General features: G+C 45.2%; 1 protein-coding gene across 2 annotated transcripts in view; it reads right to left on the bottom strand.

The window, feature by feature from the left end:
* The window catches only part of MOB2 (MOB kinase activator 2), a 79534-nt gene that overhangs the window by 48557 nt on the left and 12237 nt on the right, over window positions 1-18740 (bottom strand). Inside the window, exon 1 of one of the 2 annotated variants that reach the window (XM_040328493.1) lies at window positions 4874-5091. The exons of the other annotated variant lie outside the window; for it this stretch is intronic. Coding sequence (XP_040184427.1) covers window positions 4874-4911 — 38 coding nt within the window. The 5' untranslated portion in view covers window positions 4912-5091. Of the gene's footprint in view, window positions 1-4873; window positions 5092-18740 lie in introns of those variants that run through there. 2 annotated transcript variants of the gene reach the window in all.

The raw sequence follows: 18740 nt of genomic DNA, 5'->3' as shown, positions 1-18740 counted from the left end.
GATATGAGCCCATACAAAATCAATGGCCTCAAATTGTGCAGCAAACAAACACATGCAATTTGAACAGAAATGTGGTGCAATTCCTGTCTGAATCGCATGCGGTTTCCCCCACCGCTGTGTTCTGGGAGCCGAGTGTTTCCCAGAACACAACGGGCGGGGGCGGGAAGTGACGCACTACCCGCAGAATCCCCGCAGAGAGGGCTCCCGGAAGTGGGTGCAAATACCTGTCTTTTGACAGGTATCTCACCCCCCTCCCCCTTGAAAGGTGTCAAATGTGACACCGGAGGGGGGGAGGGTTCCGATGAGCGGAAGTTCCACTTCAGGGTGGAGCTCTGCTTTAACTGAACAAGCTGAAGTTAAGCTGATTGGCTACCGTGCTTCAGTAAATCTCAGTGTCAAATGTCTAGTGTGCACGGGGCCTTAAAATATACCTAAACCCCAATCATTTACACCAGATGTTGGAGAAATGCACATTACATGTGCTCATTGTGTTGTGGTGCCAATCAATGTGAACAGCACCTCAATGCACCTACAAAAGCCTGTATATTGTCTGTGCTACACTGTAACTCAGGGGTGCCTCACCAGTGGCCCGCGACCTCCTGCTTTGAGATGGAATAAAATAGAATACCGTTATTAAAGGTACGTTTATTACCAAGGCTGCATTCACACCTGAGCGACAACACGCCTGAAGCGCGACGCTCATATACGCTGGAGGGGAGAAATAACATTAATCTCTATAGAGATGGTTCACATCTCCACGCCGATCGCGTGAAGCTCAATCAAGTCCCGGACCCTTCTTTGTCGCGCGGCTTCGGCGTTCGGCATAGCCGACAATGACCTGTTAAAAAAAAAGGCGGTTAAAAACGCTGGGTTTTGTCACGGCAAATCACGGTACAAAACGCTGCGCTAAGGTTTGAATGCAGCCTAAAATTTGTGTATATTTGGGCTCATCTGTTTTGCAGTGGTTACTGGGCTGCTTTTAAACTGACAGCAGGTACAGAGTAGGTTACCTGCATAGTGCAGGGTGGGGGGGGGGGCATCTATAGTGCAGGGTGGGGGGGGGGGGATCTATAGTGCAGGGTGGGGGGGGGGGGCATCTATAGTGCAGGGTGGGGGGGGGGGCATCTATAGTGCAGGGTGGGGGGGGGGGGCATCTATAGTGCAGGGTGGGGGGGGGGGGCATCTATAGTGCAGGGTGGGGGGGGGATCTATAGTGCAGGGTGGGGAGGGATCTATAGTGCAGGGTGGGGAGGGATCTATAGTGCAGGGTGGGGAGGGATCTATAGTGCAGGGTGGGGAGGGATCTATAGTGCAGGGTGGGGAGGGATCTATAGTGCAGGGTGGGGAGGGATCTATAGTGCAGGGTGGGGAGGGATCTATAGTGCAGGGTGGGGAGGGATCTATAGTGCAGGGTGGGGAGGGATCTATAGTGCAGGGTGGGGAGGGATCTATAGTGCAGGGTGGGGGGGCTCTATAGTGCAGGGTGGGAGGGATCTATAGTGCAGGGTGGGGGGGCTCTATAGTGCAGGGTGGGGGGGCTCTATAGTGCAGGGTGGGGAGGGATCTATAGTGCAGGGTGGGGAGGGATCTATAGTGCAGGGTGGGGAGGGATCTATAGTGCAGGGTGGGGAGGGATCTATAGTGCAGGGTGGGGGGCTCTATAGTGCAGGGTGGGGGGATCTATAGTGCAGGGTGGGGGGATCTATAGTGCAGGGTGGGGGGGCTCTATAGTGCAGGGTGGGGGGGCTCTATAGTGCAGGGTGGGGGGGCTCTATAGTGCAGGGTGGGGGGGCTCTATAGTGCAGGGTGGGGGGGCTCTATAGTGCAGGGTGGGGGGGCTCTATAGTGCAGGGTGGGGGGGCTCTATAGTGCAGGGTGGGGGGGCTCTATAGTGCAGGGTGTGCTGCCATCCACTCACTCCGCTCATTGTGGACCACGACTGGTTACCAAGTCGCTTAAGTGGCCCTTGCTCTTCAAAAGGGTGGGCACCCCTGCTGTAACCCAAGGTTGATTCCCAAAAACTGGTTTCTGCTCTGAGCAGAAACCAAATCAGCTGCCAGTTTTTTTTTTGCCAAAGCTTAATTGAACAGGCTGAAGTAAGAAGCCGATTGGCTACCATGCAAAGCTGTACCAGATTTTACACGCTTCATTTTTAGTCAAATCAACCAGAGTGCCTAGTGGCCATTGCTATGCTGCAATGAAATGCAAACACCTATTTGTGCGTTGATGCGAGTTGCAGACCGTTTATAAACAGGCCGTCTTTCACAACACAGGAAAACACGAGCACTGCGGGCGCAAACAATCTATAAAACTTGATTATGTTAATTCAACATCAAAGTCATTTTCAATGTTTTTAGATCTTCAGCTTCCACTGAAATAATATCTGGTGACCCCGACATTATGGTTCTGGTTTAGGGCCTTCCAGTTACAGGGCGACATTGTACGGCCCATGCGTTTCAACTGTGATTCTGCGTTGTCATTCTGTGACATGGACTTCCAATGGAGACTAAAAATGAATGTTTAAACACACATTTGGCATCCATAGCCCACTGCTGTCACCATTAGGAAACCCATGCAGTAATCACTGGTGTACATACATATAGACAAGAAGTGTCTGCAAAGAAGTTACAGGCAATCAGCAGCACAGAGATACCATGAAGGGTTAAAAAAACAAATCTCTGTAAAAAAAAAGCAAATCTAATGTCCAAAACAGAAATGTAAGTTATTTAAAGTGGAGTTTCCATCCCAAAATGTTCTTCATTATTGTGCTCATTAGACCTAAAAAAGAAAAAATGTTTTACTCATCTGGAAATGCCTGTTGCCATTCTTTTTTTTTCTGCTGGCAAATCGTTCCCAAAAATCGCAAAAAAAAAACAAAACAAAAAAAAAGGTCCCACGGCTATTAGCCAATCCTGACCCAGCCCTCGCCATCCGTCACGAATGCTGGCCATACACACTTTCTGCACTAGGTATATGTAAAAAAACGAACCAATTTTTTATTTTATTTATCTCCACTGAATGATTTATCGGTCATTACATGATAGCACTATCTCACATCATGTGCCATCATGTAATGACCGATAAATCGTTCAGTGGACATAAAAAAAAAAAAACGCTTTTAGGGCCAGTTCACACCAGACGCAGTTCCGTTCAATTTTGTGTGCATTTTTTCTGCACTAAAAATGCATGCACAGTGTTTTCCATGTATTCCAATGGCTCTAGTTCTCACCATGCAGTCAGTTTCTGGTGCAGAAACTGACTGCATGGTGTGAACTAGAGCCATTGGAATACATGTGAAACACTGTGCATGCATTTTGTGCAGAAAAGAAGCACACGCAACTGCGTCTGGTGTGAACTGGCCATTAAGCTCGATTCACACCTACGCATGTTGCTTTTGAGCGTTTTTGCAGTGCTTTTTGCGGTGCTTGCTGCGTTTTTCGACATGCGTTTTTTTTTTTTTTTTTAGCTGGCCATTTTAAATTTTTTTACATCTCCTTTTAACAACCAGGTTAAAAAAAACGCAAACCGCTGCAAAATTGCGGTACTTGCGGGTCCATTGAATTCTATTACATGCAAAACGCTGCTTTTTGCGGGGAAAAAAGTCCCCGACCCTTTCCAAAAACGCAGAGGCACAAAAAAGCATTGATGTGAACATGTTCCAGCAAAAGGCATCAAAAAACGCATTAGTGTGAATGGAGCCTAAAGGCTCATATACACAGTCACACATCCAACAAACTTTCCTTGGATTTTTGTCTTAATTGATTTGTCCGGTCACACCCATAGCATACACACGCTCAGACTTTTCTGCAAACTTTTCTAAAAATTACCCAACATCACGTGGTTATTCTGCTCTTTACCGCCACCCTTTGGTTACCTTCTGCTATTGTTGGTTGATTTTAACATTGGTTCTGAGCATGCGTATTTGCACTTTGTCCAAAAGTTGGTTGGCTTGCTGTACACACGGTCAGACAAGGCACCGTGCCTGAATTAGCTGCCGAAAAGTTGGTCCGTTTGCAGACCCAACTTTTTGTCGGATGAAACCCGAAAAAGTTGGTCCGATGGAGCGTACACACAAATTAGAAAAGTTGACGATTTTGAAGTTGGTTGGCAAAAAGTGTGACCGTGTGTATGGGGCTTAAGAGTATAAAGGCGTGCATAGACACAATGGGGGAGATTTACTACAACGGGAACGCTCAGAATCTGGTGCAGCTGTGCATGGCAGCCAATCAGCTTCTAACTTCAGCTCGTTCAATTAAGCTTTGACAATAAAACCTGGAAGCCGATTGCTTTCTATGCAGAACTGCATGAGGTTTTTCACTCTCCAGTTATAGTAAATTCCCCCCATAGGATAACACTATTTCTATAGAAAAAAAATGCTCAAAAACTGCTGCTAGGAGCATTTTAGCTTGTGTGCATGGAGCCTCAATTTTTATGCAATCAGGCAGCCCCTGGATTCACACCTATGTATTTTTTTGTGATTTTTGCACTACAGTCCATTTACCATGGTTTCCTAAGGAACACGTTCTGTAGTGCAAATCTGCACAATGCAAAAATCACAACAAATGCCATAGGTGTGAATCCAGCCTTACACTACATCGTTTTACATAGGAAATTGAATAAGAAAATTGTATAATGTATGGCCAGCTTTAGACCTCATGGTACATGTGATCACCTACATCCCACATAAATCATGGCCACATAAGACATTGGCAATGTTGCTGGATGTGAGGATCGCACGTCTGACCAGATCCCTGGCCATGTACTCAGCTCAGCTGGGGATTTGTAAGCTGCAGTTTCCATGTAAAACAAATCCCATGTGCCCCAACACATCTATACTTCAATTTACATGGGACAAGGACGGACGCCATCTTACTTGTTGACTTTATAAGAGCCAGTGCGCCTGATGCTCATGCTCAATCTAAGCAGCTTCACAAACCGCTCCAGATTGAAAGCTCTCCCTCTCTCTACTCCCCAGACACCATCAGATCTTCATTTCAGGGTCAATTATACTTAATTACATCACTTGTTCCTGGGTGGGAGCATTGAGAGTTGGATCTGCTGTACTATACAAGGACTCCTGATGAAAGGCTCAAGCAGCTCATAGAGGGGAGTGAGCTGACAGCAGTGACAACAGAGCACAGTTGTGTGTTTAGAGGCACAGCATGGCACAGTGACGCACACGCTGGCAATCCATGGAGAGGGACAGGCCAGGAGGGGGTTAATGGAGAGAGGCAGGAAGCGGGAGGGCGGGGGAGGCGATGCCAGGCAGGGAGGGACACACCCCACCTGCTATAAATACTGTGCAGCAAAATATAGCCAGACACAGACCTGGAGGGATGGGAGGGAGAATAGCCGCTACTATTCAACACCTTCACTGCATGGCTGAATCACTGCTCTCCCTGTTGTCAGCAATCGTTTTCCATGAGATCAGCGACCGGCCCGACTTTAGAAAAGCTTTTCTCAGCTAAAAATAGCAACAAAGAGCGCTTTCTCCAGCTGCAGAGTATTCCTGCTATAGAACTTTACAATGCTGCAGGGTATTGCACCTTACATACAAGCTGCTCATCCTGGTAATATGTAACCTGTATATCCCAGCACCACCTGCACTTTATTTACCAATGGCCGGTACACAAGATCCGAAAATCTGACAACAAATATCGCTTTTGACGCATCGAACGATAATCTGATTGTTAGTACAGAGCTTTCAAGAGCCGATCATGACAATTCATCCAAAATTAGATTGGACAAGCACCAATATTTTAGTTGTACGCGATACCAGAGGGTATGATTTCCATTTAGTCAGTACAGTTATCCTCTGAAAATACATCTTCTAGATTGTAAGCTCTAACGAGCAGGGCCCTCTGATCCCTCCTGTATTGTGACTGTACTGTCTTCCCTGATGTAAAGCGCTGCGCAAACTGTTGGCGCTATATAAATCCTGTATTATAATAATAATTACAACACATGACATCACTTCCGATTTTTTTTTTTTTTTTTCCTGTCGTACGAGAATTTTCACGACTTTAGTAACCTATTCAATTTCTACTTGCGACTAGTAAACGAAAAAAGTGGTCTGCTTTTCGGATCGTGTGTACGGGATTACAAGCCAAGTTCATAATCTTCTCCCTGCAAAGCTGATGTTGGGGTCGGTATGATTTCTAGAGTAATATACATTAAAAAAACAAGGCTATTTAAAATGAATGAGCTGCCGCAAAGCTCCCAAGAAAACAAGGCTGCCTGAAATCACACACATGCGAATTGGATGCAGCTTTTTCCTCCACATCCAATTCACATGACATGCGAGTGTGATCGGTTCTCAATGGAGCCGGTTCACACATGTCCAGGGCGGCCGCGGTCTGGATCGAAAAAGGGTCCTGTGCATGTTAGGGCTGGTTCACACTGCACTGGAGTGGAGTGCAAATCACATGCGATATTCGTGCACTGCAAATTCAGCCATTTAGACAGTACGGCTGACTTTGCACCACATTTGGACCAAACTAACAGGACCCTTTTTTTTGGTATGCAGCAGAATCGGATCGCATGAGTGTTTATTACCCATGCGATCCGATTCCTGTCTGAATTTGCAGATCGCATGAACTGTTTTGGGGGTGTCATTAACTTTTAATTGACACTCCCAGCAGTTTGCATAGGACAGTGTGAACTCCCGCCGGGAAATATGCGATGCGGGAACCAACAGTGGATTTTCAGGGACCTTAGGGTTCAGGTGCTAATTCAGGCAAAAATTTGGACCCGATTTACACCTGAACCAATGAACAGACACGCACTGGACCTCAGGCATTAACCCGCGGTCGCAGATACATCAACCCAGCCCTAATCTAACTCCAGGGGAAGGGGAATATGGTGTAATACTTACCTCTTAATACATTAATTGGGCTTTAATGCCTGGGAGTTTCCATGGCTTCGTTACCATGTGACTGACTCTTGCAATGGTCACATGATCAGGAACTTGTTCCCAATCAAAAGCTCAGTCAACGCGCAGTAAGCATGCTCGGTCACAAGAAATTAAAATGTCCATACAAAGATTTATTATGTTTAGCTGCAAGCTGGCCTAAAAACATGTAAACAGATTCCTCCATCCACACTAAACTGCACAGGTGGATGAATCTCCCACTTTAACCTGCAAAAAAAGTGATATCCTGTTCCCCTATAGCTTGTGCTGTCTAACCTGTTCCTCTCTAAGCTGTAAAAAAACTGGCGGACCCTGCCACTTCCTGTGTCTTGAACACGATAATCATGGCTGCTGAGCCCTGATTACCGTGGTCAGGCCACTCATGTGCAATGGAAATTAAATTGTGGTTTGCGATGCAAGGATGTTCTGAGCAGGCGGTCCCATTTATGTCAATTGGGATGCAGCGGCTGCTCATCCATGCAGTTGCGGATCCCAAAACGCACACGGTCTGTGTTCGGAACCCTCATGCACACACACAAGGCTGTCAAATTGTAAAAAGTGTCTGTGTCCGTAAAGCCACTGCATCCCAACTGACATGAATGCAGACATATACAGATCTTAAAAGAGCACTGAAGTATGCCTGTGTGAACAAGGCCTTAGATCAGTGGTTCTCAACCTCAGTCCTCAAGTACCTGCAATAGGCCATGATTTGGAAATAGGGATGAGCTCCGGCGTGTTCGCACAGTTCACGTGCAGAGCCCGCCAGGAAGTCTGCATGGCGCTGCGCTAACTACAGGCAGGGAGATATTTCCCGATCTCTGCAGCCGCGCATCGGGAATATGTTTACCTGCCTGTGATTAGTGCAGCGCCATGCAGACTTCCTGGCGGGCTCTGCACGTGGACTGTGCGAACACGCCGGAGCTCATCCCTATTTGGGAACTTCCCTTCGATAAAATAGCTCTCATCAATACCATGTCATCAATATTTAAAGTAGCTGTGCAAAGTAAAGGAAAACCTGAAAACATGTCACTTTGGGGGTACTTGAGGACTGAGGTTGAGAACCACTGCCTTAGATGACTGAACACAGCTTAAATTTTGTTTACCAAGCTCAGTAGAAACTGCCAAGACCCCTTTCAAACTGGAGGTATTTTAGCCCTAAGAATCGCCCCTCCCCTGCCACGGTGCACTTGCACGACGGAAAAAAAAAAAGTCTTGCAAGCAGCATCTTTGGGGTGGTGAGGGAGGGGTCTATACACGGCTCCCAAACCACCCTGCCCATTGTCTTGCAGGAAAAAACATCAAAAATGCAGTCATTGCATTTTTGATGCGCTTCCAGTGAAGTCTATGAAACCAAAAACGCAACCTGTTGTGGAAAAAAAAATAAAAAATCCTTGACCCTTTCCAAAAAACACACCAGTGAAAAAGGCAGAGATGTGAACGTGATAGGAAACCATGTATATGGACTTTAGTGTGTTTTTGCAAAACTTACAACGCACTGAAAAACGCATAGGTGTGAACCAGGCCTAAAACAATTATTATTTTGTGTTGGCACTGCGTTTGTCGTGTCTGTTTTTGTGGATACCCGAGAACAAACCTCACAGGCAACATTTTCTATCCAAAAATATCCAAGCACGACCTGATGGGACTTGTAGTTTCACAACAGCTGGAGGGCCGCCAGTTTGAGACCTCTGCATTAGATGTTTTGTTGGCTTTAACATATAAGCAATCAGACTCCACATAACACAAACAACTTGGGCCATCACAGTTTAAAGCTGAATGTCACGCATACAACTTTCATTTAAATATGTTCCTCGGCAGCCACAGTATATAAATCCATGTTGTGTGCACCATATTCCTTTGCAAACCAAGATATTACAATGTAACAACAAGAGTGACATTATCGATGTGCTGTTTTTTTGTTTTTTTTGAGCTGGCGCCATCTGGTGGTGGCTGTTGGTATTACAAGTTAAGCATTACAAGTTAAACAGCAATTCTAATGTAATTTTTTACTATTTTTCACTGCCATCTTCTTTCCTCTAATTAGAACCCCCAAACATTATATATCTTTTTTATTCTAACACCCTAAAGAATAAAATGGCGATCGTTGCAATAATTTCTGTCACGCCGTATTTGCGCAGCAGGTCTTACAAGCGCACTTTTTTGGGAAAAAATTACACTTTTTTTAATTAAAAAATAAGACAACAGTAAAGTTATCCCCATTTTTTTTTTATATTATGAAAGATAATGAAATGTTACACCGAGTAAATTCATACCCAACATGTCACGCTTCAAAATTGCGTCCGCTCGTGGAATGCCAACAAACTTTTACCCTTTAAAATCTTCATAGGCGACGTTTAAAAAAATCTACAGGTTGCATGTTTTGAGTTACAGAGGAGGACTAGAGCTAGAATTATTGCTCTCGCTCTACCAATCGCGGCGATACCTCACATGTGTGGTTTGAACACCGTTTACATATGCGGGCGCTGCTCACGTATGTGTTCGCTTCTGCGCGCAAGCTCGTGTGCGTTTTCTGGCTCCTAACTTTTTTAGCTGGCTCCTAGATTCCAAGCAAATTTGTCAAACCCTGCACTACAGGAGGGGTGGAGCCAAGACCAGTCACCCTGCACAAAGACAGAGAGCAGCAGTGACCGGTCCTTATTGCAGGAAGCTACTCCACAAGTACACGAGTCCTTTCACACTGAATCACTTTGCAGATCCTAAGCAGGAAGAAATACACAAAAAGTTATAAAATACACATGTAATTTGCCAAAATTTGTTTGGCGGTCCAAAAGCTTACTTGGACGGTGTCTGGATTTGGCCTAGAGAGACACTCATAAGAGCAGTCTACTCCACCAAGGCTGGAATCAAAGCCATTCCAAGCATTGCTGCACTTACACCACCCTTCCTGCTGCTTTGAAACAAGAACACAAAATAAAGAAACAATGTTATTGTGCAGTGACAATCCGAGGCTGCAGAGAGCTTCCTTCCAGTCTAGCAGATGATGGACATTGCCGCCTGGGACTGCCAACACACAGGGGGTGCCGCCAGCCCCCCTCTGATCACCAATCATTTCTACTTCATTGCAGGAACATCAATCCAATCAGGTATGCACCCCCCCCCACTGAAAACTGTTAGTAATGATTATGTAGACATATAACTAACCATTACAATTCATTACAAAGAAGCACACTAACATTAGAACTGCTTTTAGGAGACAATCTGCTAAATACACATAAATAATATATTATTACCAGGGTTTGACAAATTCGCTTGGAATCTAGGAGCCAGCTAAAAAAGTTAGGAGCCAGAAAACGCGCCCAGTCCCGCCAAACTGGCACGCAGAAGCGAACGCTTACGTGAGTAGCGCCCGCATATGTAAACGGTATTCAAACCACACGTGAGGTATCGCCGCGATTGGTAGAGCGAGAGCAATAATTCTAGCCCTAGACCTCCTCTGTAACTCAAAACATGCAACCTGTAGAGTTTTTTAAACGTTGCCTATGGAGATTTTAAAGGGTAAAAGTTTGTCGCCATTCCACGAGCGGACGCAATTTTAAAGCGTGACATGTTGGGTTTCAATTTACTCGGCGTAACATTATCTTTCATAATATAAAAAAAAATTGGGCTAACTTTACTGTTGTCTTATTTTTTAATTAACCACTTGAGACCCGCGCTATAGACGAAAGACGTCCACAGCGTGGCTCTCAAGTGCCGGGTGGACGTCCTGTTATTTACATTCCCGGGGTGCGCAGCAGGGAACACTGTGCCCAGCGCATCGCTGGTAAGCCGATGCGCGTGCCTGGTGGTCGCGATGTCCGCCAGGTACCCGCGATCGGCGGTGACAGCAGGGACGAGGAGCTCTGTGTGTAAACACAGAGCTCCACGTACTGTCAGGGAGAGAGGAGACCGATGCTGTGTCCCTTCTACATAGGGACACAGCATCGGTCACCTCCCCCAGTCAGTCCCCTCCACACACAGTTAGAACACACCCAGGGAATACATTTAACCCCTTCCTCACCCCCTAGTGTTACCCCCTTCCCTGCCAGTCACATTTATACAGTAATTAGTGCATTTTTATAGCACTGATCGCTGTATAAATCAAAGGTGTCCGATATGTCCGCCGCAATATCGCAATCTATCCCCTATTTTGTAGGCGATTTAACTTTTGCGCAAACCAATCAATATACGCTTATTGCGATTTTTTTAACAAAAATACGTAGAAGAATACGTTTTGGCCTAAACCGAGATTTTTTTTTAATTTTTTTTTTTAAAAAATTGGGATATTATAACAAAAAGTAAAAAATTGTGTTTTTTTTTTTTTCAATTTTCTGTCTTTTATTGTATATAGCGCAAAAAATAAAAACCACAGAGGTGATCAAATACCACCAAAAGAAAGCTCTATTTGTGGTAAAAAAAATGATAAAAATATAATTTGGGTACAGCATTGTATGACCGTGCAATTGTCATTCAAAATGGGTCAGCGATGAAAGCTGAAAATTGGTCTGGGCACAAAGGGGGTTTAAGTGCCCAGTAAGAAGTGGTTAAAAATTGTATTTTTCCCCAAAAAAGTGCGCTTGTAAGACCGCTGCACAAATACGGTGTGACAGAAAGTATTGCAACGACCGCCATTTTATTCTCTAGGGTGTTAGAATAAAAAATATATATAAAATGTTTGTGGCTCTAATTAGAGGGAAGGCAATGGCAGTGAAAACACTGGGAAAGCTCCATTAGAAGTGCTGGATTGCTGGTTTACTTGTCATGCCAACAGCCACCACATCACAGAAGGAAGCTTAGGCCTGCAGAAGGCCGCGGCCTCAATTACCGGCCGGCGTGGCGGGGGAGCACGGAGACACAGGATGGGGCTTTCTGCAGGCCTAAGCTTCCCCGGGCGCCAGGTCGCCAATTTTAGTTGCAATTGCGACCGGGCGCCCGGATTTTGTCGAGCCCTGTATTAATGAGCTGTTTGTCTGTCAAAGGGATCTGTGTTTCTGTCCATCCAGTACCAAGATTTGCTCAACTTTGCCACTGAGCAGACCTGTCAGGTAACGGAGGGGTCTGATCTTTCTCTGCTGCAGTTTCACTTTCACTTACTGGCCTCCTCCCAAGCCCCAGACAGTGACTGGGCAGTGAAAGGAAGTGAAGCACGCTAAGGCGGAGTACACACTGGCATTGAGAGCAGGCATCTGAGAGGCATTAAAATGCCTATGCACACGATACAATAGACAGCACATAGTGCTGTTCACACTAAGCGTTTGCGTCGCTTCAAAATTGAAGCCTCATGTTGAGTCAGGAGGCATTTGAAGCCTTTCAACGCCTCCCATTCAAATCTATGGCAACACCTTGCAAATGCTCTGGCAGGCAGTTGTGGAGTGGTTGCGGGGCATAAACATTCATTCATTTACTGTAATGTAGTAGGCGCTTGTGGAGCAGGTTTAACGCTCGTCAATCGCTTCAAAACTGCCAATAGGGCGTTTGCAGAGCATTTTTAACTCCCCATGAATGCTTGTAAAAATGCCCGTCTAATGGCCAAACTAAAGCTCATTGACACCTGTCTGACGCCATACAAACGCTATAGGAGAGTTTGTTGAGCGTTAGAAATTGTCAAGTGTGAACAAGCCCTAATTCACTAATTTCTCACGCTCTCCATGCTTTTTTTTTTTTACCACAATGCATCGGACCATCTCCTTCCCCCTCTTTGAGAGCTGTAGAGGGACTGCAAGAAGCAAATAGCAAGCTAAATTTGGGTACTAATCCTGTTTGCTTTCAAAATAAGCGTAATGGTGTAATAATAACTGAGCTGCATTAAAGAAGTAGTAAACCCTCATGGGTTTTACTTCCTCTTTAGCCCGCTGCTGCAGCCTGCAAATGAAAAGCATAATGGGCTAGTATGCATTGCATTCTTTTTTTTAAATAATAAAAAATGTAAATAAAAAAAAGAAAATAAAAACAAACACACTGAGAATCCACTCCCCCACCACCCCTAAAAAAGAAAAAGAAAAAAAGAAAAGCCTGCCATAGACTGATAGAATGCCTGCAACAGGGATGGACACTGAAGCCGTCCTACCCAGGTTAACTAAAAAGCCGAGAGGGACGCACTACTCATACACAGCCTTGTGTTCAAGGCCCTTAGTAGAAAGTCAGTTATAACAGCGTGTAACAAGGAATGCATTATTTGCCAGTATTCAGCAGATAAAGTTCTACATCACTGACAGATAAGAATCCTGGTGCTCCTGTGTCAGTCGGAGATGTTTAGGAAAGGTGAGCCGCGAAAACGCGATGGTGTCTAGATAAAGTAGAACTACCAAGCTTTAAATGTCATTCTATACGGTCAGGCCAGCATCTCATTCAGGAAAGAATTGCATTACCTAAAACAGGCCTATTCACTAAAAGAGTGCAAAGTATGGTTACTCAGAGCAAACAAAGTTCATCTTTTATCAGTCCGACTTCAGCAAAGCAAATTCTGACTGAGTAATAGGTTTTGAGCTTTATACTGTAATGCCTCCGCCACGGTCATAAAAGCCCCATACACAACCTAAGCAAATTTAAAGCCTAAACTCTGGATAAGAAAAATAAAAAGACGTCATTCTTGCAGTGTGTAACCCCCTCCCTGTACTCCCTCAACCTTGGGGAGATGCAGAATAGAATACTGCAATCACTGAGCAGCAAATGATATCACCTGTCATGTATTTTAGTTATCTTACAAACCTGGCCTGTTAGTTGGGCCCTGAGGACGGGGTTGGTGACCACCACTATACTGCTAAGCTTTATTACTCGTTAAGACCGCTTTCACACTGAGGAGTTTTTCAGGGGTTTTAGTGCTAAAAATAGCGCCTAAAAACCGCCTGAAAAACTCCTGCCCTGCAGCCTCAGTGTGAAACCCCCGAGGGCTTTCACACTGGTGCGGTGCGCTAGCAGGACCGCTCCAAAAGTCCTGCTAGCAGCATCTTTGGAGCGGTGTGTTTTCCCTTTGCTTTCAGTGGGAAGGAATGGTAACCGCGGTAATACCGCCGGCAATCCGCCTCTGCAGAGGCACATTGCCAGCGATATTTACCTTTTCGGCCGCTAGTGGGGGTTAAAACTGCACCGCTAGTGGCCGAATACTTGCGCAACTCCGACGGTATAGCGCCGCTATACCGTCAGCGCACCTCCCGCCCCAGTGTGAAAGGGGCCTTAGTCTAGGGGTAGAGGTATAATGTGCAATACTTACCTTATTTCTTGCTTTAGCAGGTTCCCTTCATCTGTGCAACCTTTCCACCAAAGCCTTTTCTGGAAGGCATTCCATCCGGCGGTCGCATGACGTACAGCGCAGAACTAATAGCCCTGCATTGTACTCCAGGACACCAAGGGCCCACGCACAACCCAGAAGTGACAAGGTAGCAGTGGTGGCACCATCTCTGCAAGAGAATGAAGAAGGGACTTGATGGCCATTGGACGTTGGTATTCAACATTCTATTACAGGATAGCTTTGTTTGCATTTCTTACATGGCAAAGGGCCACTTTTAGGGCTTATTTACACTTGTGTTGAGGGGTGGTAAAAACACATAGCTGAGCGGCTTTTTTAGTCCCCCCAACTGCTCCTACTAAAGTGGAAAAGGCAGCGGGTGGGGGTGAATATATGCAGCGGCTGCAGTGCTTTGCAAGTCAACGCAGTAAAATGTATCCCCGCCGATGCACTTGACAGGCAGTGCCGCAACATGAATGTGACAGAGTGCAGGTCTTTTTTAGGTGTTAAATCAGACGGTGAGGAGGTGACATAACACCTCCTCACTGCATGTCAAACGCCCCCTGAAGGGTGATCTGCCGCAGATTGTTCTTCAGAGGGCAACACAGCCTTTACCGCAATGGTGTCATCCACCTGGCTGTGCTGTATATATCTCAGAACTGGATGGACAGAATTACAAATTCTTTTGGTTTCTAAAGCAGCTTACCTTCAAAGTTTTCTCACCTGTGTATTTCATGATTTTCCTGGCATTCAGGTGTAATGCACACAGGTTTAATGCCGGGCTTTTAAGGGGAAATCCACAAATGCAGAGAGAATGTACCAATTCTATTCATATGGTGGGAACTGAGCCCAGAACTTTAGTGCTGCAAAGCTACCTAATGTGCCAAGATAGGAGCATTATAAACTCTTGAAACCATGACATGCAATGATTTGTAGAGACTAATGCATGTAGCACAAGGACCACCTGCGATTAATAAAATGATCTAATATACAAAGTGGATTTTCCTTTCCAGGCTCCTTACACATTGATTGTAGGTGGGGGGGGGACCCAATGTATGACAAACGTTACACATCTGGGCTTCCCTACATTGAAAAGACCCCAGTCTGGGAACACTGCCACTCACGCCAGTCTCTAAATATAACTCAAACCGGCAACGCCACAGACGCCCGATGACATCACTTTCCAAATATAACCGAGCCCACCTGATGGAAAAGTCAAGTAACCAAGTAGTTCCAAGTACTTTGAGTGGTACTAAAGCCTCAACACTTTATAACAAATACATCCCTCGACCATCAATCACTGGACAATCAATAATCATATAAAGGCCTCATTACACACTTATATTTTATGGTCACAGCTTCCCCAAACTTTGGTTGGGATTGGAAGTGTGCATCTTGAATATACAAAGTCTCCTGTTTACCGTTCTTGGGACTACATGTCCCATCATTCCTGGTGCTGTCACGCATTCACACCCCCATCATGATGTACCCGTTTCTACTACTCTGGGCTGCCTGTGCTGGTCCACAATGGGCAGCAGCTGTAGGTATTCTGTGAGCGCACATGTATGGGGGGTTCCAGCTGCGTTCTACAGGACCCTGCAAGCTAAGGAGCCACCCATACTACAGAAATTGTGGCCATTGTTCAGGGGACCGAGTCATAAGGGAGGATATATATAAAAAATAAATAAAAAAAAAAAGCAGAACGTAATGCAAGTCCTACCTTCAGCTTCTAAAAGGGGTTGTAAGGCTTCGTGTCTTTTCACCTTAATTCATCCTATGCATTAAAGTGAGAAAACATCCGATGCTTATAAAGCCCCCCCGGTTTACTTACCTGAGCCCTCAAAAGTCCTGCATCATGAACACGCTGGCTACTCGCCCGTCTTCTTGGCTCTTTGTTGGAGATTGATAGCAGTGCAGCCATTGGCTCCCGCTGCTGTCAATCTAATCAATTATGCAGCGTGCCGGGGGCGGGGCCGAGTGATACACTGTATCACGGGAGCGTGCCTGCAAGCTAACCCCCTTGGGAGAGCGCTTCCCAGAATGGGGGTTAGCTCTTGTGGGGAGGAGCCGAGACAGCTGCTGAGGGACCCCAGAACAGGAGGATCGGGGCCACTCTGTGCAAAACGAACTGCACAGTAGAGGCAAGTATGACATGTTTGTTATTTTAAAAAAAAAAATAACTTTTACAACCCCTTTAAATAGAAAAAAAAAAAAAAAAAAGAAAGCAAGATAGGGTCTATTATCACTTTAGGACTCGAGCATGACAAGGGGGCCGTACAGTGAGCAAGAACATATACCTGCGTAAAGCCGCATCCTGTAATTGTCTTCTATAGGGGACTGTATGCAGCAGCTGAAGCTTCCAGGGAATATTTTACAAAGGTTGTGTGTTCTTGCTTGTAGGACAGCCATGTGAATGAGCCCTTAAAGTAAAATTGTAATAACTATAAGGCCGGGTTCCCACCTATGCGAATTGGTTGCGGCTTAAACTGCATCCAATTGGCATAACATAAAATACATTGATTTTAATGAGGCTGGATAACATATGTGCGATGCATTCGCACTGCGCATTGCCCAAAAAACGTGTGCGTTTTCTAGGCATTGCGGTGCAGCTCAGGTGCCAATTCAGGCCCATTATCTTCTATGGGCACGCATCTGATTTGCAGATGTGTTCAGCTCTCATCATGATTTCTCTCCTTCTCCTCAATACACTTCCCCCCTCCCCCTCCCCTCTCCCAGGTCTCCAAATTCGCAGCTAAAACGGAGATGATCTGCTGAACAGTTCTCTTATCTCTTTGCAGAGATAACAGAGCTGGAATTCGCACCGCACAAGTGTGAATCCAGCCTAAAAGTTATAAACCGTGACTAAATAAAAGTGTCCCCACAATGCCCCCCCACATACACACACACATACAGCAGAAACACAGAAAAGTGACAGCAGAAAAAAAGAACAAAGTGGTCCATTTAGTTTGCTCCAATTCTTTTTTTCATTGCATCAGATTTTTATTTAACTTTTTTTTTTGTCTGAGTACAGATCCCTGTCTATATCTAAATCCATTACTATTGACCGACTCACTACCTCTGCTGGAATTCTATTCCAAGTGTCAACTACTCTTTCAGTACAAAATACTTTCTAAGATTCGTTTTGAACGTTCCTCCTGATAGTTCATCATGTCCCCATGTTCTTGATCTCGGCTTCATATAGGAAATACTGCCCTCACCCCCATAACTTCCCTGTGCTGCTCTCTGTTGATCATTTCTAAAATGACTACAGGTATGTAAAACTCAACAATGAACTTCCCCCATTTGCTCCCTTTTGGTTTGTGAAAACGGAAATAAAGTCCCGCCGAGACAAACTGCAGGGAGTTCAAGTTTTTTGGCTAAAGAAATATGCAAACTCTCTTTTGCAAGAAAACCTTTGCCCTGCACTCTAAATAGCAGAAGTCTGAATTACAACTCCCAGAATGAAGCAGAGCTCCGCACCCTCCCTGCTGGATTTATCATTATGGAGATTGCAGCAAGAGAAGTGACACTTCCCGCACATGAAGTCCTCTTGCACATGATACTCCTGTTTGAGCATCTACTTTTTCAGATGTAAAGTCAGACGTTTTTTTTTTGTATGCATTTGCACGTATATGCCTTTGCGCATTTTCGCAAAAACTTTTTATTGCGTCATCGTTCTGTACAATATACACATGAGGCGTAAATTAAAATTGCAGATTTTTATTACTGAAAAAAGCGCGGCTCGTTTACGCGCCTGTGTGTATAGGCACATTACAATTATTGGGTTGGATTTTAGCTCCATAAAAAATAAGCTGTACTGAGCTTTTTCAAGCTGCGGTGTGCAAGAGGCCAAAAGCAGACCCCCGGCACGTTCTCCATCCATAATGAAGTCTCGGTTTAGGATGGATCAATAATTTCAAAATCCAATGTAAAAAAAAAAAATCTTCATCACCAGTTTAAAGCTAATCACTGGAATCCCAAATAAAAGCCTCTATTTAAAGCTTCATTTACACGGCCAGAGAGAGCCCTGCAGTGTACAGCGGAGTGTATTTCTGTGTCCGGGAGTCACAGGTATTTGTGAACAGAGGCGGCCCTGAATGCCAACGGTCTAACTCATGGGCCACTTATTTATCCCTGTACTGATATAAAAGCTTGGACACGCATACAGCCATGGCATGTTAGCCTGCCATTGATTTGTACAGGCTGCTGCCCGTAAACGCCAGCGACTCCTGCATCCAGAAATAGTGATTTTTACTTGCAAGTAACAAATGTCACAAAAGGTTTCGTCTTTAAATGGTTAAAGTGATTGTAAACCCTTTACCACCACTTTATGCTATGTAAACCTATATTAAGGCTTACCTGTAGCTACCCAGGATATCTTCTAAACCTGAACGATTTAGCAGATGTCCCTTACATGTGCCGATGTCATTGGCGCACTGGGGCAAACTGAAGCAATGGCACCTATGTGCTGTTGCTTCAGTCCATGTGGCAATACCGGCCGCTCTTACACGGGAGAGACATCATCGCGGCTCCGGCCAATCACAGCGCTGGAGCCGCGATACCCGGAAGTAGGGATAAGTCCAGGCGTGTTCGCACAGTCCACGTGCA

The sequence above is a fragment of the Rana temporaria genome, chromosome 11 (assembly GCF_905171775.1).
Source record: "Rana temporaria chromosome 11, aRanTem1.1, whole genome shotgun sequence".
NCBI lineage: Eukaryota > Metazoa > Chordata > Amphibia > Anura > Ranidae > Rana > Rana temporaria.
Note: the sequence above shows the minus strand (reverse complement) of the source record. Positions and strands in the feature narration are given on the sequence as shown.